Source organism: Microtus pennsylvanicus, chromosome 10 (assembly GCF_037038515.1).
Source record: "Microtus pennsylvanicus isolate mMicPen1 chromosome 10, mMicPen1.hap1, whole genome shotgun sequence".
NCBI lineage: Eukaryota > Metazoa > Chordata > Mammalia > Rodentia > Cricetidae > Microtus > Microtus pennsylvanicus.
The window spans coordinates 62330468-62357320 of record NC_134588.1 but is presented as its reverse complement, the minus strand read 5'-3'; the positions used below and the strand labels follow the sequence as shown (position 1 = coordinate 62357320).

Genomic DNA, 26853 nt, shown 5'->3' with positions numbered 1-26853 from the left:
AAGGAAGACCCCCTGAAGAATCTCTTCCAATAGGAGCAGAGTCCAGACGTTCCAACATTGCAGAGGACCTCTGTTGGAGTTTCCTCTGAGTTCTGCATCCAGAACAGTTTCAAAACTGTTGGCGGAGACGCTGAAGCCTCACAGAATATTCCATTTAGGGCTGGAGAGATGGCTCAGTGGTTAAGAGCATTGCCTGCTCTTCCAAAGGTCCTGAGTTCAATTCCCAGCAACCACATGGTGCCTCACAACCATCTCTAATGAGGTCTGGTGCCCTCTTCTGGTCTGCAGACATACACATGGACAGAATACTGTATACATAATAAATAAATATTTAAAAAAAAAAAGAATATTCCATTTAGGACTTGACCATAAGGTTTTCTTTAGGTCCCCATAAGATTATCAGCACCCCCAATCAGCAGGAAGTATCCTGGAAAACTATGCCCACATTCCCCCCCAAAATGGATTATGGATGTTTTTCTTTGTTTAGAAGGTTGGTTACAAGTTGTATGGATAATGATCAGGAAGAAAGCTAAACACGCAAGATTCAATTCAGAGTTCTTGTTTTGAAAAAAGAAAAGGGGGGGTGCACTGTGGGACAATGGTTTTACCCTGTAAAGATTTGTTTCTTGTATTTGTTTAATAAAATGCTGATTGGCCAGCAGCCAGGCAGGAAGCAGAGGTGGGGCAACGAGAACAGGAGAATTCTGAGAAGAAGAAAGGTTCAGTCTGAAGTTGTCAGGAAGCCAGACACAGATCAAGCAAGATGTGACTGTCTTGCTGAAAAAGGTACCAAGCCACACAGCTAACACAGACAAGTACTATGGGCTAATATAAGTTATAAGAGTTAATAAGAAGCCCGAGCTAAGGGAACACCTACAGCACTAGGTCTAGTCCTTGGGCCTGGGGATGGGAAGATGCAAGCAGGACATGCTATCCTACCTTGGTGTGGAGGTTTGCATGAGAATAGTTTTCATAGGTTCATGTATTGGAATGCTTGGTTCCTAGTTGGTGGATTATTTTGAAGGATTAGGAGATATGACCCTGTTTGGAGGAGGTATGTCATTGGGAGTGGGCCTGGAAGTTCCCGAAGTCCATGCCAGGCCAGTCTCACCTTCTCTATGCCTGTTGCCTGGGAATCAGAATGTAAGCTCTCAGCTACTACTCCAGTGCCATGTCTGCCTGCCTGCCTGAGCCTTGTTCCCAACCATGACATCATGGATTGACACTCTGAAACTGTAAGCAAGCCCCCAATTAAGACTTCCTCTGTGGGTTGCCTAGGTGATAGTTTCTTTCCACAACAATAGAACAATAAGGCACTTGGGTAGCTCACAGTTCTGGAGGAGACATGCTACATGTTTCCTTTGCCATAGGAAAAATGATGGAACTATGAGGGTTGCTCTACACAGCCTATGAGAAGGACTCCACAAAATGTCTACCACAGTAACATTAAAATCAAGACTCCACTAGGTTCCTTGGACATAACACAGCCCTGAGAGGCCTCTTAGCATACTAACAGCTCTTAAAGCTGCTCCCACCAGAGAACTATATGAACTTGACCTCAGAAGCATGCTGAAGTAAAGTGCTTCCTACTCTAGCGTCACTTCAAACCTGATAAGACTTGACTTGGGCTCTTGACATGCATCTTGATTGGCAGCTGGGTACACACATAGGGCAAGGGATCTACTTTGTTTTTAGTGGGTTCAAGTCAAACCCTGACTTTCATCCTGGTACCTGCAATTTAAAAGACTCATCCATAAGACAAAGAATATGACAGATAGATGGAAAATGAAGCTAAGTCACAAAGTGTTCAGAAGAGGACCTATGATCACCTTGGGTTCATGACCATGCTTTTTGGTACTTTCTCCCCAGGAATGCAGAGAACTTGCAGCAAAGATCTTGCCAAGCTCCCAGTCTAAGGTCCCACCAGTTCTCAGAACCATCAGTGAGAAGAAACTGAGGGCTAATAATTACCGAGTCTTCCAACAAGAGAAAAGAATACATCACCTATTAAATGTGTTCATTTTACTATTAGCAAAAAAGAACCTTTCAGTGAGATTTCTTCAAAGTACTTGGGAAGAAGAAAATCTGGAGGTAAGAGGCCACATTCCTATAATGTCGTACTCAGATCTTATCCCAGAGAATTTTCCCCATTGTCAGGGAAGTTCCAAAGAAAAGATATTATCTCTAAGGATGTGTAACCCCAAAGCAAGAAGGCTAGCCACACACACCCCATTCTTACTGTACCCCTACTTTTCCCCACTTGACTCTTGGCAGCCCCACGCTGAGAGGGCCCCGGCAGAGAAAGGCTTGAGCACTGTTTCTGACGACTGTACACTCTTGTCCCGCAAATGGCTTATTAACAAAGGGGGCTCCCTCCTTCTCAGAATGACGGCATCTCAGAGCTTAGAATGACTATCTATATAACACTAAGCATGAGTATTAAAATCCAGACTTTCCTGGCAAAATATCTGCTATCCAGACTCTGGAGGTGTGAACACGAAGCAAAAGCTTAATTCTAAGCAAATGCAAGGGGTTCAGAATTCCAGTTTTGCAAGAAAGGAGTGTGGGAAAGATGGAAGGGGGTGGGTGAGGCTTGTACAGCACCATAAATGCGACGTATGCTTCTCAAGCGTAGCAGGCAATTTTGTTATGAAAAGAATGAATTTAAAAATAACAGACACAAACTTGTATGGAAGGGTAGCTTTTAGACCCTTATGTATAAAATAACAAATAAATCTGCCTAGACAGCAAGATTCCTCAGAATTCCTGCACTTTGAAATAGGGAGCAATTTGTGGCCCTAAATAGTGGGCTTTGGGCCTTAGGGGTTAAAAGCTGAATAGGCTCATTGAGAAAAGATCCCTCTAAAACACCTCATTAAAAAACTAAACGACGTGAAACAGCCCACAAGGGAAACTGCAGGTGAGGGACCATTTTTTTTTTTTTTATAATTAATCAGGTCGGGAAGCAGTGAAATAGGGTGGGGGTGGGGTTGAGCATAAGAAGGTAGACTGGATAGGTTCTCTGATCAAACCCCACACTGAGGTAGAGATGTGGAGCTGCCTTCCTACTTCTCTGGGAAGCCCATAGCACCCGGAGGGTTTCTTTCCTCCCGAGAGCACACACTGTGCAGTACCACCACATGCATTGATCATTCCCATGCTGTGCACAGCACAGCACCGGGAGGGAAATGCCTGGCCAGAAAAGCAAGGGACAAGAGGGAAGCGTACCTGCTGGGTTGGGGTGTATTTAACAGTATGTGAGTAGTCGTAGTTATCGATGATGTCCAAGTCCTTCACTGCATCACCAGGAAGGAGGCTGCTGAACTGCACATTGAGCGGTGCTTTCCCAGCCCCCTTGGTATACACGGTGAAGTGGGTTGGCTTCCCATTTTCCACACCTGGAAGGACACAGGGAAGGGGGAGACAGAGGCCGGAGAGGTTTCACTTTTAGAACCAGTCTGACAGGCTCAACAGCACCGCTCCTCAGCAGCAGCAGCAGCCAGGGACACATTGTTCCTGCCACATCAGAGCCCTTCACTGAAGAGAAGTCCCTCGAGGTCTAGACAGTGCAGAGAGATCAAGGCAGCCTTACCTATCACAGTCTTACCTGCTTGACTCAACCCCGGACCTTCTGCCTTCACTTTGCTGGCATCGTGGGAAGGGTCAACTTTGACTCTGAAAGGGCTGGCAGGGATTTCCTGAAGCAAAGACACGTCTGAGAAAGGAGGCCCCTAGGGAATCTTCAGAGCTTAACCTTCTGCCCAAACACAATGGACAAAGGCTGCCCTAATGCCCACTTTAACAAGTGATGAGAAACTTCCATTATTGTAGGTGAAGTCTGCACACACAGGTGCACATCTGGAACCCTAATAGCAAAAACACCCCTGGGTCTTTAACACCAGATGTTGGGGGCTAAGGATAAAAAAAAAAATACTACTCAAAATAAAGTAAAAGCCAACATAATACAGGGTTAGGAGGTAGAAAATGTCCTCCAGGGAGAGCTGTGGGTGGAGATGTGAGGGCTTCAAGGAAGTAATCAGAAACAGAGTGAGCACAATTCTTCAAAAAGAATTTACAGGCTGTCAGAATAAAAGAATAAATTAATTAGACCATGTCGACTTAAGATCATTAACTTGAGGCACAGGCTATTCTCCCGAGCTTCAGAATTTTTAGACAGTTTTAAGTTTGAGCAGTAGAATTTCAAAATGCCTAGTTTCAGAGTGCTCCTTACAGGACCACCATGATCATTTCAAAAAGCTTTTGCTATAAAAGCATAAGGGCAGAGACCAGAGTTATTACTGCGAAAAGGTCAAGGTGGGGCACATCTAGAAGTTGCTTAACTCTTCAATCAAAAGGTTGGTGAATGTTTTTAACAAGTCAAGTTTCTGCTTAGAGTCCTACTTTTAACCACTGAGAGAGAAAAAAGTGAGAATTTAGCTTAGCCTCCTCCTACCCCCTTTCTGGTTTTAAGAAAATAGAGAAATTGAACACAGCTCTCAAAACATCTCTCTCAGCTGGTATCTCAGGGTCTCAGGGGATACGTACACAGGTGGCCTAAAAGGGCAGGGCTCACCCTTCTCTGGGCCTCTCAGGCCCTAACACATACCTGAGATGCAAAGAGAACCTTGATGGTGTACCGTCCAGCAGCAGGGGGCACATATTTGACTGTAAATGTGTCATTGACGTTGTGAATAATGTCGAAATCCACATCTTCCTCATCCTCACTTAGCACGCGGGCATCACACTTAATGCCAACACTGACATCACCTAAGACAGACATGCTCAGTGAGTGCCAGCTTACAGGCAGCAGCATGCCTTAGACAATCACTTCCTCCAGCCCGGGTTAACACCCCACAAGAGCCAACTCAAGAAAGGGAAGGTGATAAATCAGCGTTTTTTTGGAAAAGAATGCACTAAGATAATTACCAAGCAACGAATAAAGCTCATGGGTAAACAACTGCATACTAAAAGGGGTTACTTCCTAGTTCAAAGTTCACTGCCCTCCAAATGTTGTAAGGATGTTCTTCTCATGGAGTGATAATGACAGGGGGGGGGGGACGACGAAGTCTGATCTCACCTTCCCCAGCCTCTGTACAATCCACCGTGAAGTGCGTAGGCTCATTAGCCTTCAGACCACTTCTCTCCACACCTGGTCCAAACACTTTGACCTTCTGGGGATGGCTCCCTTGCCCAATGTTGACCTGGAAAAGATGTGAACCTAGGAAATAAATCTATATAAAAAGTATTACTTCCCTTAGGTTCAAGCATTAAGACTAGAAATGGCCGTTTTGTCAATCTAGAGTGTTTTGCCCCGTCAGCCCAAGTCTCTTTTCAAGTCCTATCCAGAATGGGTTTTTTCTATACATCTGCCTTAGCCATCTACTACACAAGGCCCAGACTCAATATACAGCCAGGCTTTTCCCATACAATTAGAATAGACTTCACAACCTACCCTGTAGGGGCTGTGTGGTATGTTCACACCTCCCCAGATCACAGCTATGGTGTGCTTGATGGCTTTAACTGGGGTGTATGAGCAGGCAAATGTGCCGTCCATCTGATTCTTCACCTGGATGTCAATGGGCTGGCCTTCCCCGTCCTGCAAAAGAGCCAGTCAAAACCTGCGCAAAGGTGGTCCCCACAATGTCTCCACCAAAAAGCGACCACCGTGGCTTCTAGGGGTGGCCAAAATACCATCAACTTATAATCATACAGCAACCACAGCATGCTATATACTCCCTATACACAGGCTATAGGTAACAACAAACAAAACCAAATATCCCCACAAATAAAACAGGTCTCACTAGCTTACTCAGGATGATTTTCATGTCCTACCATGGACCTCCCAATTACTAGGAATCAAGTACATATTGCTGTGCCTAATTCCATTTATTTACTTGTAATTACTAAGAGTAAATGCTATAATCTCCCAGCCTAAAGCCAGTGCCATTTAGCATATAATTTCAATTCTTGAGTTTAAGTCCTTTGGCTAATTTTAAATAACTCAGATATAAGCATAATCTGAATTTTGTTCACAACCCTATTAGAAATCAAGTAGACTAAGACAAACTGAAAGACATTACAGAGAAATCTTAAACAAACAATCTTTCTTTTTATAGAGCATGAATCACAAGTATGAAAAATGTCCCACATTATGTTAGTCCCACGTAGTCCTCGTATCGCATTGCAGGACACTATTATTACTCTCAGTGTGTGGATAAGAAAGCCGAGGACCAGATGCACTGAGCCCTTGACATTACACCTTCCACCTGACAAGTGCATGTGCCCCCCCCCCCCTAGAAACTTACCTGAGCCATTATCTTTAAGGGAGCTTTTCCAGCATCCTTAGGATCCACAATGAACTCGGCTGGGTTGTTGACAATGCAACCAGACTTCTCCAAACCAGGCCCATATGCTTGGACCTGAGGTAAAAACCAAATAATGTTTCTTCCCCTGGGTCAAAGGATGGGATGGAGAGGGGAGTACACAAAATGCCTGGTGCTTAATTGAGCATTGCTATAGGATGTAAAATGCCAAAGAAAGCTGTAACTTAAAAATAAATACCACTAGTAGATGTTCACGAAGGAGAAAATACTCTAAAACAAAATCCGAACTAACCCAGACTCTCTGCGTTTACTCTGAAATGAGAGAAAGAACTTTTGTATCTGGGGCAGATCTTTAGCTGTGGCTGGCTTCAAGTTTCCCACTTTGAGGAAACACTGAGGGTTGCAGTCACCACAAGCAAAGAACTAACCATGGGCCCAAGAGTGCAACAAATTAGCTCATTGATGATACTCTATGGATAGCTGGCCAATAGCCATTGTAAGTGGCAAGAGGAGCCTCTTCCACTTAACAGGCATATCGTTGAATTTTCCCAGAAGCTCTGGGAGAAGACACTACCATTCCTAGTTTATGAAGAACAATGTCAAGAGTCAGAGAGGTCCATTACTTTCCCAACATCCTGGAAGTTCTGAGAGGGCCACTTCTGCCCTAAGATCTAACCCATTGCTCTCTGCCATAGGGGAGAAGGGGCAAAAGAAGGGTGAGGGTGTTTACTAGATCTGGGTTGTAGTCTCCAGTAGCAGGGTGGATGAAAGCCATGTATGGGCTGTCCTTGATGTCCTCATCGTCACACATGATGTGAACGGCATATTCACCAGGCTCCTTGGGCCAGTATTTGACATCACACGATCCATCATTCTGATCATCATATTCTATCTTTGCCTGGGAGGGGCCTTCAATTGCAAACCCTGAGGGATGAAATAAAAGGGCTTTCCTGGTTACACCTGGTGAGAATTATCTATTCTATGTGCTACTACCATCTCCTTCTCTCTGCCTCCTGGAAACCAAGTAATGAGCAGAAAATGGAAATCAAGTATGTCCCTTTTCCACAAAACCAAGGTCACTGGGTCTTGACTAGGGGTAGAAGGGTTAGACTGGATATATTTCTGGTTTTCAGGTAACATGAGGAAGGGTAGGAAAGAGACATACCTAGGGCAAGGGTACATACCAGAAAACCCCTTTGTTTGAACATAGAGCAACATATGCCAAAAGTCTTAAACCAATACTTGTTTGTCTAAACTCATTTCTGAATTTTCACATGAATGAATGAAGTGAGGTTTTGCACTCAACATTGTTTTGATATAATAATATCTTGGAAGTAACTTGAGAGCCCAAGAAGAGACTGAAATACAACAAAATTGCATAGAAGCCATGGGAAATGAAGGAATTACATCCACTCATGTGGGGCATGAGGATATAAAGATACATCTGTGTGTTTAGGAAAAAAGTCCAAGAAGAGATTAAAAGTTTAACCTTAGACTAGAAGTATATACCAAAATGATTGCTCTATCTACTAGTGGAAATTATATGTAATTTCTTATTTTTTCTTCTTTTGCTTATTGTTATACCGAAAACAGGGGCCAGTAAACTATAGCTCACTGGTCCAAATTTCTATATAAAGAGTTTTACAGGAATATAGGCATACTTCCTCACATATGTATTTTCTTGATGACTGCTTTAAAACCACAATGGCAAAGTCAGATAATTGTGATAGAGATCATGTAGCATGTAAGGTAAAAATACTGGGCATGTGGCGCTTTCTAGAAAAAGCTTATTGGCTTCTAATCCATAATGATCATGTGTTTTGTCAGGCAACCACTTAAAATATATTCAGTTATGCTCCAAATAATATATTTACTTTTTCAAATTTCAGCAAAATTAACCAAGTCATTTATTTAAGGGTCAATCACCAATTCTTACCTACGATGTTTTATGTATTGTTTAGCATACCACCTACCCCCACTTAGGGAACTGATCAGTAAAGCAATCACTATTGTCACAGGCATTGGGCAACTGAAAGCAAAAATGAAAATAAGAACTAGAATTCCACAGCATCCAGAAGGGTTTGTGTAGTCAGGAGGCCAGGAGATCACACGAAGCTCCAACACTAGGTACTGTGTTGTCCTTAGCCTTACAGAAATGGTTGGGTAGTTGCCTCCACTTACCCAGAGTCCCAACCTCAGAGCCAATGGACTCTACCACGAAGTCAGCTGATCGGCCAACAATGCCACCATGAAGACCAGGGCCCCAGGCACGGACTTTCTGCATGCCTGCTTCAGGGCCAACTTGAACTTCAAAGGGGCTAGAAGGGAGGGAACAGAAGAAGCATTGAGAAAGAGCATAAAAGGGGATTGCTCAACACCATTCTTTCCACTTGCCTTATCTTCTGCAGGGAGGCTGAAACTCTAGGCAAGTTCCTGCCTCCACACTGGTTGCCCCCACAGCCATTGTTACGTCAACAATATAATTCAATGTGGACGCTTCAGGAGCTGGGGGGCACTGGGCTGTCACTCAAGCAACACATCTGTTCTAGTTTGCTCATCAGTGTGTGACCTTAGGTATGCAGGGCCCTCTAGAGTGTAAGCCTCAAAGATTAAGACTATTCACACTTCTCTTTTCCCACATATGCTATAACCAAACCAAACCAAACCAAAAACAAAAAAACAACAACAAAAAAACCAAACTAGTATGAATAGGTTTTAACTCATTCATACATGACCAAATATGCTTTAATTTTGGCAAGGGAAGTTTGCAGGGAAGTTTGCAATAAGCGTGTCCAGACACTGAAAACCCTATAAGAGTTCCCCTTATCCTTAGTTTTATTTTCTTAAGTTTCAATGCGGTTTGCAATATGTATCATTTTGAGATTGATAGTGCTTTGCCATGATGCCTACATTATTTTTTTTAACTTTGTCTCATCATATAGGCATGATGTCATCTAACAACACAAGAAGAGTAAGTCCAGTACAATATGGTAGTTTTTATTTTGATTTATTTAATTTTGTTTTGACACAGGGTTTCTTTATGTAGTGCTGGCTGTCCTGGAACTTGCTCTGTAAATCAGATTGGCCTCAAACTCACAGAACTCCACCTGCCCCCGTCTCCTGAGTGCTAGTATTAAAGGCATGCATCTCCACTGCCTAGCAATGACATGCTTATGTTAAGACAATATTCATGTGCCTTTCATTTCATTTCACCATCACTATTATCAGTCTCGCATTGTGTCTATTTTATAAATTAAACCTTTTCACGGGTGTGCATGTGTAGAGGCAAAACAAAACAAAACAAAACAAAAACCACCAGCACATGACACGGTCTGGGGTGGGTTTCAGGCATACATTCCTGGTTTTAGAAGGCAATCTTTGTAGATTAAGAGAGAACTACTATAATGTTCAAGTATTTCTCAAGACAAAATGCATTCAGAGTCTAAATTGCCCTCGGGAGAGCAGCAAAGCCCAAGGGTCCAGAAAGGAAACTGCTATAGCCCCAGGCAAAGCTCTGGCCAGGGTCCCTTGCCTCTGATGGCATTCATGTAGATGGTTTTAATGTAAACCATAGCAGACTGTGCCCCTGCGGCACTCGTGAACAGAGGCATTCATTGAAAAGGAGAGCCTCGGTTTATACAAGGCTGTATAGACACACAGCCCATTTGCTCTCTATTACAGCTCTTTCTGGTTTCCCTGCCTCCCACCAGGCGCAAACCACCAGCATTTGATTTAAAGCAGGGCAGCTGAAACCACAGTGACTTTGTGCTGCTTTTGAGAATAAGCCAAGTGTCTGTGCTGCTCTGAAAAGGGGAGGGGCAGGATGGGGGTGGAAAGCTTTTTAACAAAGCAGATCTCTCTTCCCTCTGGCAGCCTGGGAAGAGCAGCAGGCTCCTGTGAGCCTGTCACAGGCCGATTATACCTCTAAGCAAGGCACATCTCCAACCTAGACTCACCTCTTCGGAATGTGGTGTCCCCCCCAAGTAATTGCAATGCTGTATTTCCCCGGTGTGCTAGGGTAGTACTCAAATGAGTAGACCCCATCCAGAAAGCCCTTCTGCTTGACGAGCTCCTCCAGTCCCTCTGTAGAAAGAAAACACACAGCCTTTGCAGTATAACCTCTAGGCTTAAAGGAAGCCATCCACAAAACCTAGGTGACCTACAAAACTTCAACTCTGAATGTGAGGTTTCCCCCTCCCCCACCAAACCTGGGAGAGGGTTCCAAAACTAAAAGCAGACTCATCTCAGCTTCCAAGGGGGAAGAAATGGGATGACTTCCCAGCTCACTTGCTTCAAAAGCTCTCAGTAGAGGCTGAGGTCCTAAACCAGCTGCATTGTTTGCTGTGTCTCAGCATTTCTCAAGAGTTCTAGCTGCCTTCCGGTCACCATCCCATCCCTTCAACACTGGAAAAGGAGGCCATCTTTATGATGACTTGTCTTGGACTAAGCACCTGTGTATTGTTTCCTGGCCAACAAAGGAAGAGAGTCCTTACAAGTGATCTATGAGAAGATGGGTTTTAGGTTCTATACACCATTTCAGATCCAGCCATCAGGTAGAAACTTGTTTTATGTTGAGGTTTGGCCGGAAAGTCAAGCAGTCAAGAAAGTCTCCAAGGTCAGAAAAGAATACCTCTTTGGTTCCTGTGGCAACAAGCTGAGTGGGTGGGTGGGGGGGCTGGGAATGGGTGGAGGGACAGCCCCAGAGCTACTTGGCTCTAGGTCTAGGCAGTCTAGAACCCTGGTTGCCCTTGGGGCATATCTTTCCCCAAAGCTTTGAGCTGAGACCATATAGGAACTTTTTGGACTCAGGACTAATACTGATACAGAGGACAAAAGGAACCGTGATGCGGGGCTTGCAGGACTCTACAAGCCTTAGAAGGAAAAGCACGAAGTGCTGTTTCGCTTGTTACTAGGACTTCTGAGCTACCCCTCTGTCCTAGAGAAGACACCAGACAGAAGAGTGCTGACCCCATGTCTATTCTCTCTGTCACTAAAGGAGAAAGAATAGGGCACTGGGGAAACGTGGCCTCTGCCAAAGGCTTTTACCTACACAGAAAACCATCCTAGGGTGTTTTATTCTCCCATAAACACTGATCATACTAACATAGTAACTAACATAGATTCATAGTCTATAAAACATAACCTGGGCTGGAGAAATCATGGCTTTGAACACTGTGATTGGATTCCAGAATGTCACTCTGTGCAAGGACTTTACACCTAGATCTCTCCAGAGAGAGAGAGAGAGAGAGAGAGAGAGAGAGAGAGAGAGAGAGAGAGAGAGAGAGAAGAGAGAGAGAAAGGCAGGGCGGGAAGGAGCGCTAGAGTACTATCCCCAAAGCAACATTTCTCCAATTCCCTTACAGCATCACTTTCTATCCCAGAGGTTTTTAGAATGGAAGGCTGTCAAACCACCCACTGGTTGTATCTACCCATATCCAGGACAGATGTTACTAATCAATCACTGCTCCCTCCTCCAAAGAGCACAGACAGGACTCAGATCTTTGTCATAGCTCTCTGGGAGATCAATCAGGACCGCCGTGGGACGTAATTCATACACCGTGGCTGAAAAATTAGCTAAGATTTTATCTGGCATGGGGAAAGAAAGGAGTACTTACTAGGGCCCTTCACAGTTACACCAAGCTCCCCGCTTCCAGCAGCTTTGGTGTCCACCTTAAAGTCTGCAGTCTCCCGGATCCGGACACCTTTGGGTTGCAGGCCTCGGCCACTGGCCCGGCAGGCATTTGGATTGCAGGCTGCAAGCAGAGTTTTAACATCAGTTCAACCTTTTAATATTTGGTAAAAGACAAGAAAAGTAAGGCTACTTGGAGCCACCTGCCAAGAAAATGTTTGCTTTGCACAAAGAGCATCCGGTAGTTGCCCAAGACCAGGGGTCCCACTCAGGAAGTGCACCAGCTAGCAAAGAAGGACACACAGCATGACTTTGTGCAGTCTCACCAAACAAGGGCTGGGCAAAAGTTATTTTGGCAACATTCAACAGGAAAGTACCGTGCTCCTGGTACTGGCTTTTGGTCTTTTATGAGCAGGAAGGTATTAAGACTGAGAACTGAGCGTTGTCCAAACCCCATTGCCACACTCAAGGGCCCACTAACTGGGAAGATTATATTTTTTCAAGTCTACTCTGAAAATGCAATGCTTGAAATATGTCTGGGTTCTAAAGCCTGGGTCAGCCATCTCTGAAGACCTGGACATGACTGTTGTCTTGTATGTGAACAGTCAGGCAAAAAGCTGAAATCGTGCTCTCAAAGATGGCTATGACAAAACTCTGGGCATCTGCAAAGGCAAGCCTCAGCGGAAGTGCCATTTTTGACTTGATTTCTGGTCTCCTTTAAAAACCACACATTTTAGGACTAAACTTAAGGACTATGGTGGTGACTAACATTCTTCATTTGGGGGAGCCATGAAACTACTCTTCTGTGTGGGGTCATCAGCGAGGATGTTTATAAAGACACATATACTTCCTAAGGATCCTCTGCCCAGCATACGCAACTTCTTCCTTCAGTGGAAATGGAAAATTGACGGGCACAATGTCCTGTTGTCCATGAATTGGCTTTTCCTCTCCAAATCTCACATTGCACAGGACAGCCCTTTATGCACAGGCACCAAAAGTGGAAGGAAGGAAGTTCTTTATTAGACACATCCTTCCTCTTGGTTATATGGCAAGCCATTGCTTGCCGGAGAGGCACACAGACATTCTTGCAGTTAGAGGTCATGTTAGATGGTTATGGATGAACATAGTTTATGGTGGTGGTACTTAATGGCCAGTAACATTGGTTTTCCACTGTTAAAGATAAGGAAGTATGTACGTGTGCACTGAAGGGGCCCGCACATGCTCTACCACTGAGTCCTTTTTGACTTTTTATTTCAAGACAGGGTCTCACTAAGTTGTTTTCCTGTGACCAAGTTGGCTTTGAACTTGCGATTCTTCTGTCTCGGCCTCCCAACTGACTAAGATTATAGGCCTGTAGCACCAGGCCTGGCTAAAGCATCTTTTAATATCAAATCATCACAGAGGAAGGCAGTAAATAAGAAGAGAAAAAACAATAACAAAAAACTTACTGTCCCAGAAATGAATGAGAGATTAGGAAACACGAGAATGAGGAAAGCTGTCTTAAACCATCGCTTTCCTGACGGCAAAGGAATTTTGATTATAAATACCTAGGGAGAGGGTTGCATTTTCTTTGTCAAAGGGACAAAAGTTGGTCACATGGGGAATAAGCCACACGATGACAGGAATTCTGTGTGTGGGGGGACTAAATGTGTTCTTTCTCTCTCGGAAATATTAAACATATACAACATGGTCAACACCAAAATGCTAACAGCTCAGCTCCCATAAACACTCAGCTGAAGAATTTGAGGGAACACGCCAGATCTGCTGCCACCCTCAGCACCTCGTTCAGGCTGGGATCTGGCTAGACGAACTGTAATCACTACCACCTGTACAGGAATTTCCTGAAGTCACACACAGGACAGACTCCCCTGACACGTGCAATCAGCACGAAGAACTGGTAAAGACGCCCCCACTCAACCGGCCCTTACCAAAGCAAGAGCCTCTGGCCCAGAGCTTGCAAATAGGAAGCCAGGAGCTTCAGGGTCCAGGCTGGCCCAGAGGCAGGATTCAGAAGAAGCAGCCAGGTCTGCAGGTGCAGAGATGGAGAACAGAATAGGGAGAGGCAAGTATTGGTTAGAAAAGGCAGCATAGTTGCGAAACAACAACAAAAAGTCAAAGAAACAGAGAGAGGGAGAAACTCTAACACCAGGAGATAAGATACGCTACTGGCTGCAGAGGAATTTAGCAGCGTGGTTACAGGCCTGGTCAATGAACACTACGGTCCTACATATGTTTTACAGTACTAAGATCCAAGCCTTAGTCACCCCACCTACAATCTGGAGTGGTAATCACACCTGAAATGCATAGACATACATGTGGGTTAATGCAGTTGAGCTGAGTGCCCAACAGCCAGACTATAGGACCTGCTGTTGTCAAGCTTGGTCTTAGATACCACATCTAACAGACTTAGGTCTCTGCATACAGATTTGGTATCCCTTATCAAAAATGACTGGAACAAAAAGATTTTGCTATAGTGAGATTTTGTGTTTTTGATGTTTATGTGTGTCTATGTAAGTGCCTGCCACACATGTGCAGGAGCCCATGGAGGCAAGAAGAGTGAATCAGAACCCCTAGAGCTGAAGATAGGTAAGAGTCGACTGGTGTAGGTGCTGGGAAGTGAAAGCAAATCCTCTGGAAGTACAGGAAGAGCTCGTCACTACTGAGCTTTAAATCCAGTACCCGTTTCAGACACACTTTTAAAAACTATTTGCACGGGGCGGGAGGTGGTGGTGCACGCCTTTGATCCCAGAACTTGGGAGAGAGAGGCAAGTGGATCCACTTACAGAGTGAGTTCCACAACTATCCATGCAGAGGAACCCCATTTTGAAAAAACAAACAACAAATTACGCAGATTTTGTTAATTGAGCTTCTTTTATCTGAAAATCTAAAATTATTTGACAATCATGTCAGTGTATACACACACACCAAAAAAAAAAATGGATCTTGAAACAATACAGTTTTCAGATTGGGATACTCAATCTGCGGTACAAAGTAGACTTGAAGTGTTCCTTAGTGGCGTTAAGTGTTGAGTAGGTGGGACCTAATGGAAAGAAGTCAGGTCACTGGAAATTTACTCTGTAAAACAGTGGTTCTCAACCTGTGGGCCATGACCCCTTGGAGTTTGCATATTAGATATTTACATTACGATTTATGAACGATAGCAAAATTACAGTTTTAAAGTAACAAAGACATAATTTCATGGTTGGGTGTCACACATGAGTAAGGGTCGCAGTGTTAACAAGTTTGAGAACCACTGCTGTAAAGGATCGGTGAGGGCCTAGCCCCTTCCTATCTCTTTCTTGGCTTCCTGGCTACCATGTGGTAACAGCTCTATTGCCTCTTGTGCCTATCACAGCTATGCAGCAAAACCATAGGCCTACGAGAAACTGGGCCAAGAGATCATGGCCATAAACCAAATAGCTTTATCATCTATTAATGTGATCAATTTAGATATTTTGACGCAGGGAGGAAAGTTGAGGAACACAACTCGTATTAACACTGATCCTGAATTACCACTTCCTGTTGAAGAGATTCTGGCAGAGGATTGAGTGAGTCCAGGTTTGTTAGTCTCTATGCCAGGTATATTTGGCCAGTACTTACCTTCCCCAACCTGCACACCAAAGGGACTCTTGGGAATGGCATCTCCAGCAAAGGAGACCTTGATCACATGGGGGCCGGGTTGCACTGGCTTGTACACACATCTATACACCTGATTTCCTCTGTCTTCCACCAGCAGCTCCACAGTGTTCTTGCCCTGAGGATCCTCCACCTCAACACCAATGTCGCCCACGCCAGCTCCTGGGAAAGAACCGCCATTCCATGAGCACATTTTCCCCTTTCAAATGCTTGCTGCCAACCAGTGCAAACTGCAAGGCTGTACCGCCGGTCCTCTTTTCCACACCGTTTGTTTCCTTTTTTTAATTGAGAGAAAGCTGCCAGGTGATAGTGACACACGCCTTTAATCCCAGCACTCGGGAGGCAGAGGCAGGTGGATCTCTGTGAGTTCTAGGCCAGCCTGGTCTAGAGAGCGAGTTACAGGACAGCCAGGGCTACACAAGAGAAACCCTGTCTAGAAAAACTAAAAGAAAACAAAGCTAACAAATCAACAACCATTTTGCTCATTTGTGCTGCCCATTCCCCTTGTCTTTCATAAAACTTGTTCTCCGCATGACTGGTAAAATCTAGTACAGACAGGAATTTGAACAGAAATTGAGAAGTCATCAGTCAGGGTCCGTAGTGAAGATACATACAAATAGAACTAATTCATGAGAAAAAGTTGTTTGTTCAGTCTGAAAGACCACAGTTTGGGTGCCCCAAGCTTTCCTGAGGATTCTGTTTGAGATCATCAAGAAGACGCAAAGGTCAAAGCACATTACCAGCTGTATAGATGTCAAAATAGGTGGGCTTGTTGGCAATGTTCCCTGTAGTTTCCAGCCCTGGGCCTTTTGCAATGACTTTGCTGGCATCTCCTTGGGCTTTGTCAACGTTCACTTCAAATGGGCTCTTAGAGATGTGCTGTCCTGCAAAGAGGACTGTGACCTACAAGTAACAAGAGAGATGGACGTGACAGCTGCTCCCTGGCCATCAAGAGCACCACCCAACCTCGCGCTTCCATCCAGTCTTCTTTCAGCTTTCTCACGATTGGACACCCAAAGATGGCTGGAAGCAGGAGTCCTCAAATCAGAGATTTTACCTCCTGGACCCATCAAGCATATGGCTATGCCCATGCCCATGATATCAGATACACTTGGTCTTTTATTTTATTTTTTTCTGATTGTGTTTGGTAATCTCCTGGATCTCTGTGCTGTCCAGCCTCTCTGGTTCCTGGCTATCCAGGCAGTGTCAGACATGGGTTTCCTCTTGTGGTGTGGGCCTCGAGTTAGACCAGTCATTGGTTGGTTGTTCCCACAAGTTATGTTGCACATGACCTCAGCACATCTTACAGGGCACTCAGCCTTTCTAACAGGGATTGCACAACCATTTATACTTAAATATCTAGGCATGGGGTTCCTTTAGTAGTGCAGACAGAGCTACTGCATTCTCAGAACAAAGTGTACCAACCCAAGATTTCAGATACTGAGTCAGATTTTTCACAGACTAAGATCATTCTCAGATCTCAGTGTTTGAGGCAAAGTATAATGACTTCTGTCTACAACCTTAGCGAAAAATGTCGCATCCTGGGATATTTCAAGGGACCTAGACTGAGTTTCCTATGAACCTATACTTGGTTGGGATAAACCAATTAGATCATAAATGTTCCCTTTTAAGATTTAATTTCCCCAGATTCACGATGTCCTGGAGTAAGAAGAGTCCTGGTGAATTCACAAAAGCTCAAGGCAGAAAGCAGAACCAGTCTTAAAGTCTGGGCATGATATAGGAGGATTGGCTTTGTGTACAGAAGGCTTTCTTTCAGTGGAAAACACATTCCTAGGTTACCCACTTGTTGTAGCCCAGACTCTGAGCTCTTGCCCTATGGAATCATCCCAGAATTAGTCTCAAACATAGCTTGAGATGATGCTGAGGTGAAGGGTCTGGGAGCTGGATCCCAGGCATTCTCAGATGCCAAGTGAATTCTTTGCTGCTGCTAGTGAGCTGAGCTGTGTGTCGACAGGAATTAAGATCAGGATACTCTCTAGCCAATCTCAAAGGGGGATGAGTAAGGAAGCACTCAGAACAGAAGCCACAGGTAGTCACTATAGTATCTATAGTCCAGACATACAGCTTCAATTTTTAGGTACCCATGTGGAATTAGGGAGGAAAAAATCAGGATATTACAAATAACTTCTGGGGAATTTAAATAGAGATGTACTTGTTAATACGAAGTCTGATTCATAGAGACTCTACCGTTTTTCCCAAATGAGCATGAACAATCTAGTAACTAGTAGTTAATCTAAGTCACTCCTACAGCTTTTGCCTAGAATGTGAGAGATCCTGCATTCCACACCCAGACTTGTTAAAAACACCTGCCAACAAGACCATTCCTCTTTCTACGATCTCTATTTTTAATATATAACAATACAAGCCCAATGACCAGACCATGCTATGGCTGTGCCTTATCTTACTTTGTGCAGCCCAGTGACCTTGGGTAGATACTCCACAGAGTATGTCTTGTTCTTGTCACTGTCGGGGGTCACACGTGCCTAGAAGAGAAAATGATTATCAGTTAGAGAAGAAGCGAGGTATGAGTAAGTCATGTGTTGTGAGGCCATTTCTGTCCCCCAAGAGGTATCAGCAAAGAGGTAACAACAAAAGGGGGGTGGGTGGGATGAAACTACCTAGAAAAAGCTAGGACTCTCGAGGGACTGGCCATCAAGGGCCGAGAAAACACAACGTAGATTTCCTTGATCACCTATTAGTTTGGCGATTATTATTAGCTTAGGAGATACAAGAACCAGTTTTATGAGCCAAAAATAAAACAGTAAGTTGGGCAGAGACCCTGCCCCAGAGGGGAAGCCAGACAATGTGTTGGTATATTTACAAGTTCAGATTGTGTTGTGACAGGAGTGAGATCTAGACCTAAGAAAATATAATACACTCAGGCCCTGGCTTACAACTTAAAGATGATTAGTAGAGGAAAATCAGGACACCTCAATTAACAAGCCTTGTGACTCATCCAAAGTATTTTTTACTTTATTAAACACTGTGTTCTTGTAAATCAATGTATATTGCAAGAGTTCTTGGGCAAGTTACTTTATCTATGGCAAGCCTCAGGATCTTTCTGGTAACATTTTGGTGGAGAGCTATGAGGACATGAAGATACAGTCTCTGGTCTTGATAAGGTCCAATATCCTTCAGCATCATACCTCTTCTTTGTTTCCTTCTGGGTCCTCAACAAACACCATCACATCTCCCTGCCCGGCACTGATGGTATCTACAGTGAACTTGGCTGGCTGCTTCACCATGTTTCCAGTGGGTTCGATTCCTGTCATGAAATTAGACAGTAATTATTGAGTTGACCCATTCTCTCACACAAACCATCACCCACTATGTCTTGTCTTTTCTTCATGTTACCTAAACAATATCCAATTCTAAAATATTTAGTTTCAGGTAGCGGCACATGCAACAATGAAAACATACATAGGTGGTAGCTAGCAGCAGGGCCTGCCTTTAAGAAGTCATACAGAAGAAGGAAAGGTACACTTTTTTTTTTAAAACAACACTGTATATACTTTTAAAAAATTGTATCTGGTTATTATTTGTAATTAGAATTTTCAATTTTAAGATAGCTAAGCAAAATTAGCTTGATTCAAAGACAAATATCACGTATCTTCTGTCATATGTGGATTTCAGGTGCAGACATAAATGGTATAAAAATAGACATAAGACCCTGTGGGAGAAAAAGTCTTCGGAAGAAAAGAAAAGGGTAATGGGGGTAAAGAAAGACAAATACTGTGTATTTTCTTTAATACCTAGTTATTAAAAAGTTACTTGAGGGGTTAGAGAGATGGCTTAGCTGTTATGAGTACTTGCTACTGTTGCAAAGGACTTGGGTTCCATTCCCAGAACCCACACAGTGGTTAACAACAACTTATAACTCCAGTTCCAAAAAGATCTGAAGATCACTTCTGACTTTCTTGGGCACCAGGATTTGGGGGAGGAGGACCAGTGGGGAGAGGGGAGAAAGGGAAGGGCAATGCAGGGAGAATATGAGCAAAGAATGATGATTTATTTACATGTATGAAAATGACACAAAGAGAGGCTGGAGCTAAAGCTTGGTTGGTACACTGCTTGTACAAAGTCCTGGGCTCGATCCCCAGTGCCACCAGGCAACACAGCAAGTCTAACCCCCAGCCTGGGCTACAAGAGACCCTACTGAAAGAAAAAAAGAAAGAAAGAAGGAAGGAAGGAAGAAAGAAAAAAGGAAGGAAAAAAGCTAATATTCTGTATTAATTAATTAATTTAAAAAATAGATAATTGAGCAATAAAGAAAGCACAAATAGAGAAAATTCAGGAAATGGAAAATCTGGGTAAGCAAACAGGAACTACAGATACAAACATCCCCAACAGAATTCAAGAGGTGGAAGAGAAAATCTCAGGCATTAAAGATACAGTGGAAGAAAGTCAAAGAAAATGTTAAAGCTAAAAAATTAACACAAAACATCCAGAAAATCTGGGACACCATGAAAAGACCAGACTTAAGGGTAATAGGAAGAGAAGGAGAAGAATCGAAGCTCAAATCCTAGAAAATATGTTTAACAAAATCATAGAAGAAAATTTCCCTAACCTAAAGAAGGACATGCCTATAAAGGTACAAGAAGCTTACACAATGCCAAATAGATTGGATCAGAAAAGAAAGCCCTCATGTCATATAAGAATCAAAACACTAAATAAACAGAACAAAGAAGGATTATTAAAAGCTGCAAGGGAAAAAGGTCAAGTAACATATAAAGGCAGACTTATAAGAAGTACACTTGAGCAGAGCGGTGGTGGCGCATGCCTTTAATCCCAGAACTTGGGAGGCAGAGGCAGGTGGATGTCTGTGAGTTCGAGGCCAGCCTGGTCTAGAAGAGCTAGTTCCAGGACAGGAACCAAAAAGCTACAGAGAAACCCTGTCTCGAAAAAGTAAAAAAAAAAAAAAAAAGAAGTACACTTGATTTCTTAATGGAGACTATAAAAGCCAGAAGGGTCTGGAAGATGTCTTGCAGACTCTAAGAGACCAGCCCAGACAAATATACCCAGCAAAACTTTTAATCACCTTGGAGAAAATAAGGTATTTCATAACAAAGTCAAATTTAAACAATATCCATCCACAAATCCAGCCCTACAGAAGATACCAGAATGAAAATCCCAACCCAAAGAAGTTAACTATATACCCATGTACTGGTTGTTCTTCTCGAGGACCTGGGTTAAGTTCCCAGCACTAACATAGCAGTTCACAACTGTCTGTAACTCAAGTTCCGGGGGATCCAACACCCTCGCACAGACATACATGCAAGCAAAAACACCAACCAATGTACATCAAATAAAAATAAATAAACCATTAAAAAAACTACACCCATGTAAACAAAGGCAATAGATAATTTCATGCCTGTAAAATCCAAAGAAGGGAAACACACACCACCACTACCAACAACAACAACAACATACCAGGAACAGACAGTCAGTGGTCATTAACATCTCCTAACATCAATGGGCTCAATTTGCCAATAAAAAGACATGGGCTAACAGAATGGATCCAAAACAGGATTCATTCTTCTGCTGCATACAAGAAACATACCTCAACATAAAAGATTGTCATTACCTCAGAGCAAAGTGTTCGAAAAAGATTTCTTTTTTTTGGGGGGGGGGGGTTTGAGACAGGGTTTCTCTGTAGCTTTGGAGCCTGGAGCCTGTCCTGGAACTAGCTCTTATAGACCAAGTTGGCCTTGAATTGAGAAAGATTTTCTAAGCAAATGGACTTAACAAGCAAGTGAGTGTAGCTATCTAAAGAGACTTCAAACCAAAATTAATCAAATGAGATGGAGAAAGACATTTCATACTCACTAACGGAAAAATCCACCGCGATGACATCTCAATTCTGTACATCCATGCCATAAATGGAAGGGCACCCACATTTGTAAAAGAAACATTTCTAAAGCTCAAGTCACACATCGGACTCCACACATTAATAGTGGGAGACTTTAACACCCCACTCTCATTAATGGACAGGTCATCCAGACAGAAACTAAACACAGAAATAATAGAACTAACAGACATTATGACTCAAATGGACCTACCAGATATCTATAGAACATTTCACCCAAACACAAAAGAATATATCTTGTTTACAGCACCTCATGGAACCTTCTCCAAAACTGACCACATACTCAGTAACAAGTCTTAAAAGATACATGACAATTGAAATAACCCTCTGTATCCCTATCAGACTGCCATGGATTAACATTGGATTTCAACAACAGAAACAACAGAAAACCTACAAACTCATGGAAACTGAACAACTCTCTATTGAATTACCACTGGGTCAAAGAAGAAATAAAGACTTCCTAGAATTCAATGAAAATGAACCTACCTAAACTTATTGGGCACAATGAGAGTGGTGCTGAGGGGAAAGAGCACAGGACTAAATGCCTGAATAAAGAAATTAGAGAATTTTCATGCCAGAGACTTAGAGCACACCTGAAAGATCTAGAAGAAAAAGAAGCAGATACACCAAAGAGGAATAGAAGGCAGGAAATAATCAAACTGAGGGCTGAAATCAATAAAATAGAAACAAAGAGAACAATACAAGGAATCAATGAAATAGAGAGTTGGCTCTGAGAAAAAAACAAGATAGACAAATTCTTCTCCAAACTAAAAGGCAGAGAGAAAATATCCAAAAAACAAACAAAACAAACAAACAAACAAACAAACAATCCAAAATGAGAATTGCAAAGGGGGATGTAACAATAGACATCAAGGAAATTCAAAGAATCTTAGGTCAAAAATTTGTATTCCACAAAATTGGAAAATCTAAAAGAAATGGACAATTTTCTCAATAGATATATCACTTACCAAAGTTAAATCAAGATCAGATAAACAATTTAAATAAACCTATACTCCCCAAAGGAAATAGAAGCAGTCATTAAAAGTCTCCCAACCAAAAAAAGCCTAGGGCCAGACAGTTTTAGTGCAGAATTCTACCAGATCATCAGAGAAGAGCTAATACCAATATTCCTTAAAATAGTCTACAAAATATAAATAGAAGAAACATTGCCAAATTCATTTTATGAGTCCACAGTCACCCTGATACTCAAACTACATAAAGACTCATCATCAACAACAAAGAGACAGAGAAAATTACACACCAATCTCCCTCATGAACATATAGATACAAAAATACTCAATAAAGTACTCAGAAACTGAATCCAAGAACACATCAAAAAGATCATCCACCATGATCAAGTCAACTTCATCCCAGATGCAGGGATGGTTCTACAAAAAAATCTGTCTATGTAATCCACCACATAAACAAATTGAAAGACAAAACCACATGATGCTGAAAAAGCCTTTGACAAAATCCAACACCCATTCATGTTAAAAGTCTTGGAGAGATCATGAATACAAAGGACATATCTAAACAAAAGCAATATACAGCAAGTATATATATATATATATATATATATATAGTCAATATCAAATTAAATGGGGAGAAACTCAAAGCAATTCCATTAAAATCAGTAACAAAACAAGCTGTCCACTCCATATCCATTCCATATAATACTTGAAAATCTAGCCAGAGCAATAAGAAAACTAAAGGAGAACAAGGGGGTACAAATCAGGAAGGAAGAAGTCAAAGTTTGTAGGTGATACAATAGTATACAGAGGCGATCCCAAAAATTCTACCAAGGAACTCCTACAGCTGATAAACACCTTTAGTGAAGTGGTTGGATACAAGGTTAACTTAAAAAAAAAAAAGAAAGAGAAAAAAAGAAAAAGAAAAATCAGTAGCCCTCCTATATACAAACAATAAGTGGGCTGAGAAAAAAATCAGGGAAACAACAACCTTCACAATAGCCACAAATAACATAAAATATCTTAGTGTAACTCTAACCATGCAAGTAAAAGACCTATTTAATAAGAATTTCAGATCTTTGAATAAAGAAATTAGAGAAGCTATCAGAAGATGGAAACATCTCCCATGCTCATGGATCAATAGGAATTAACATAGTAAAAATGGCCATCCTACCAAAAATACTCTACAGATTCAATGCAAGCTCCATTAAATTCCCAACGCAATTCTCTACATATCCTGAAAGAACAATACTCAACTTCGTATGGAAAAACAAGCAAACAAACAAAAACCCAGAATAGCTAAAACAATACCAACCTCCAAAAAATAAAACAATAAAAGAACTTCCAGAGGTATCACCATCCCAGATTTCAAGTTCTATTACAGGGCATTAATAATAAAAACCACATAAAAACAGACAGGTGGATCAATGGAATTGAACTGAAGCAAATCCACACACTTATGGATACTTGCTTTTTGATATAGAAGCCAAAAGTATACAATGGAAAAAAAGAAAGCATCTTCAACAAATAGTGCTGGCCTAACTGGATGCTGGCATGTAGAAAAAAGCAAATAGATCTATACCTATCACTCTGCAGAAAACTCAAGTCCAAGTAGATCAAAGACCTCAACATAAATCTCGATAACCTGAACCTGACAGAAGAGAAAGTGGGCCCTCAATGGTAACACTGGTGCAAAGTGATCATATGATATCCCAACCAGAGTACTGCAAATGATATGGACAAGATAGAGAGCATTCTATAACCACAAGGATCCCTCATGGTGCCCTTTTAGGAGTTCCACCCAATTCCCTTCCAGTCCACCCTCTTCTTATCCTCGACAACCACTAATCTGTTCTCCATCTCTGTAATTTTACCATTTCAAAAATGTTGCATAAATGGAATCATATATTACGCAACCTTATGGTCCTTCTCACTGGAAATCCTCTGTCGATCCACTCAGGCTGCTGCTGCTACTTTTTCACTGATGAGTAACGTTCTGTGCTATGTAGCTATTTACTCATCCTCCCACTGAAGGATATCTGGGTTATCTCCAGGTGTCTGTCATTTTCAAAGCTAGTATAAACATCCAGATAAAAGTTTTGTAAGAGTATAAGAGTAAAGCAAGTATAAGGTTTTATATCTGGACCTGTCTCCTTCCTCTAAACCTGGTTCCTCATATAGAGCCCACAAACTCCCTGTAATGTCCAAGTGATCCTGGAATGGGAATAACCATTCTACACCAGTTCCTGACACAGAACTCCTAAGCTCCCTGGAATTTCCTGGGTTGATAGCTTTTGGTGGGAATCTCAGTTAGGACTGGTCACCAGAAGAAAGCCAGGCTTGAGAATCCAGAAGCATCTGGGTTGGGAAAAATATTCGCTTGCCAGGAGTGTGGCCCATCCTAACTCTGAGATCCTGTGAACTTCCCGATACGGACCTCTTTTCATTCTAGAATATACCAGGATACACAGGTATTCCCTGAGCTCTGTTTGACCGGTCACACAGGTCACAGGAACCTCTGATTTGGAGTCAAGTAAGATAAAAACTGTAAATAACTCCAGGATCCACTCCTTGTAACCAGTGTCTAAGGCTGGTTAGAGACTGGGGCTTCAACCTGAACCAATGTCAGGCAGAAGGTTCTAAGAAGACAGCTGATTGTGAGCCATTCAGCTGCTATTCACAGAGAACTAGAAAAGCAGTCAGCAGGAAAATCCACTCAGGTTGCTGGGCAGAAACTAAATATAGGGAGTAGAGGCCGAAAAGCACTTTGTGCTGAGACAGACAAGTGCCAATGGGGGCAACGGCTGGCTTGTACAGGCTTCGTATGTTTAGTGCTAGGTTTTCTTCCTGCTGATTTATGTTGAGAACATTGGCTTCTTGCCTACAGAAAAAGAAAATTTCATTTGTGTGTGTGTGTGTGTGTGTGTGTGTGTGTGTGTGTGTGTGTGTGTGTGTATGTGTGTGTTGTTTTATGGTGCTAAGAACTGACCACACAGGTGCTAGCTAGGCAAGTTGCCACTGCTGAATTCATTGCAAAGATTTCAATAGCAATTGTGTCAACATGACCAGTTAGGAAGAAGCCACATCTCTGTTTCAGTCTCTGTGTACTCGGGTCTCTTCACTATGGTTTCTAGATTATAAATCCCATGTTTTACTGCATGCACACCTATTTTCTCTCCTATGTGACTGTAAAATGACATGCCATTTTCAATTCCAGGATCCACGTGTGTATTCTACAATATAAAACTTGCACACAGCCTGGCATGTCACTTGGTGCCCTGTCATCTTGCTGAACTTAACTTACTCGAGGAAAGTTTAATTCTGTTTTGGGGACTTTTGAGAGGGTTTCGTCTTGAAAGCACAGGAATCTGTCTGCCTTTGCCCGGGATTAATGGAGTATGTCATGTCATTACACCTGGCTTTTCTCTTTTATTTTTCGAGATGGTCGGTACAGACCAGCACATCGTTTGCAACTGGACATTTTGTTTCTGACTTTGCTGTTGTCCACATTTAAAGCCTACTTCCTACCTAACCTTACCATTCAAACCACCCCGCCCCATATTATGTTGCAAAGAAATGGTAAGAGCAGCCACCCTCTCCGGTGTTCCAGATCTTAAAACACTCAGCTTTTCACCATTAATCAGATGTCAGCCACGAGTTTCTGTGGCAGGGACTCTACATTAAATTGAGGAAGTTTGTCTGTCCTTCCCCTTTGCTGAGTTCTTACTATGGATGGTTGCTGAATTTTGTCAGTTGATTTTTTTTAACATAGTATGACCCTGCATTTTTCCCACCAACTTGTTACTTTAATCTGGTTGATGGTGTTGGCAAGTTTTCTAATAGTGACCAGACTTATATTGCTACCCAGTCACCATGTGTGACCTATTTTATATTATTACCCAAATGTATATGATAATATTTTGTGATGGGCTTTTTACATCCACATTCCATTGATCTCTGTGTTTTTGCTTTGTTTTGGTATTGGCTTCAGTTTTACTATTAGTCTCATAAAGTGGGCCAAATCTGTTGCCTAGTTTTGTGACCTGACATAAGCTAAGGTCACCTGGGAAGAGAGAACCTCAATTGAAGAATTGCCTCCTTCGGACTGACCTCTCTCTGGCATGTCTGTGGGAAATGTTGATTAATGATTGATGTGGGAAGACCCAGCCTACCATGGTGGTGCTAACCCTGGGCAGGTGATCCTGGGTTGTATTAAGAAAGCAAGCTGAACAAGCCCTGGAAAGCAAGCCAGTAAGCAGCACCCTGCCAGGGTCTACTTCAGCTCTTGCCTCCAGGTTCCAGCTGGAGCTTCAGGCTTTCCTCAAAGACTGCAGGTACAAGCTGAAATAAATCCTTTCTTCCCCACATTGCTTCTGGGTCAGTATTTTATCACAGCAGCAGGGACCAAAC

At 42.6% G+C, this 26853-nt stretch overlaps 1 protein-coding gene across 3 annotated transcripts in view; it reads right to left on the bottom strand.

Moving 5' to 3' along the window:
- Flnb (filamin B) overlaps positions 1-26853 on the bottom strand; it is a 135399-nt gene that overhangs the window by 56389 nt on the left and 52157 nt on the right. For all 3 annotated transcript variants that reach the window (XM_075988532.1, XM_075988533.1, XM_075988534.1), the window contains exons 5-18: positions 18756-18874; positions 18015-18092; positions 16329-16491; positions 15553-15750; positions 11939-12076; positions 10280-10406; positions 8505-8641; positions 7054-7247; positions 6306-6419; positions 5453-5596; positions 5078-5201; positions 4607-4767; positions 3608-3698; positions 3229-3398 (exon numbers count right to left, since the gene is read on the bottom strand). In XM_075988532.1, the coding sequence (XP_075844647.1) occupies positions 3229-3398; positions 3608-3698; positions 4607-4767; positions 5078-5201; positions 5453-5596; positions 6306-6419; positions 7054-7247; positions 8505-8641; positions 10280-10406; positions 11939-12076; positions 15553-15750; positions 16329-16491; positions 18015-18092; positions 18756-18874 (1958 nt within the window). The remainder of the gene's footprint in view (positions 1-3228; positions 3399-3607; positions 3699-4606; positions 4768-5077; positions 5202-5452; positions 5597-6305; positions 6420-7053; positions 7248-8504; positions 8642-10279; positions 10407-11938; positions 12077-15552; positions 15751-16328; positions 16492-18014; positions 18093-18755; positions 18875-26853) is intronic.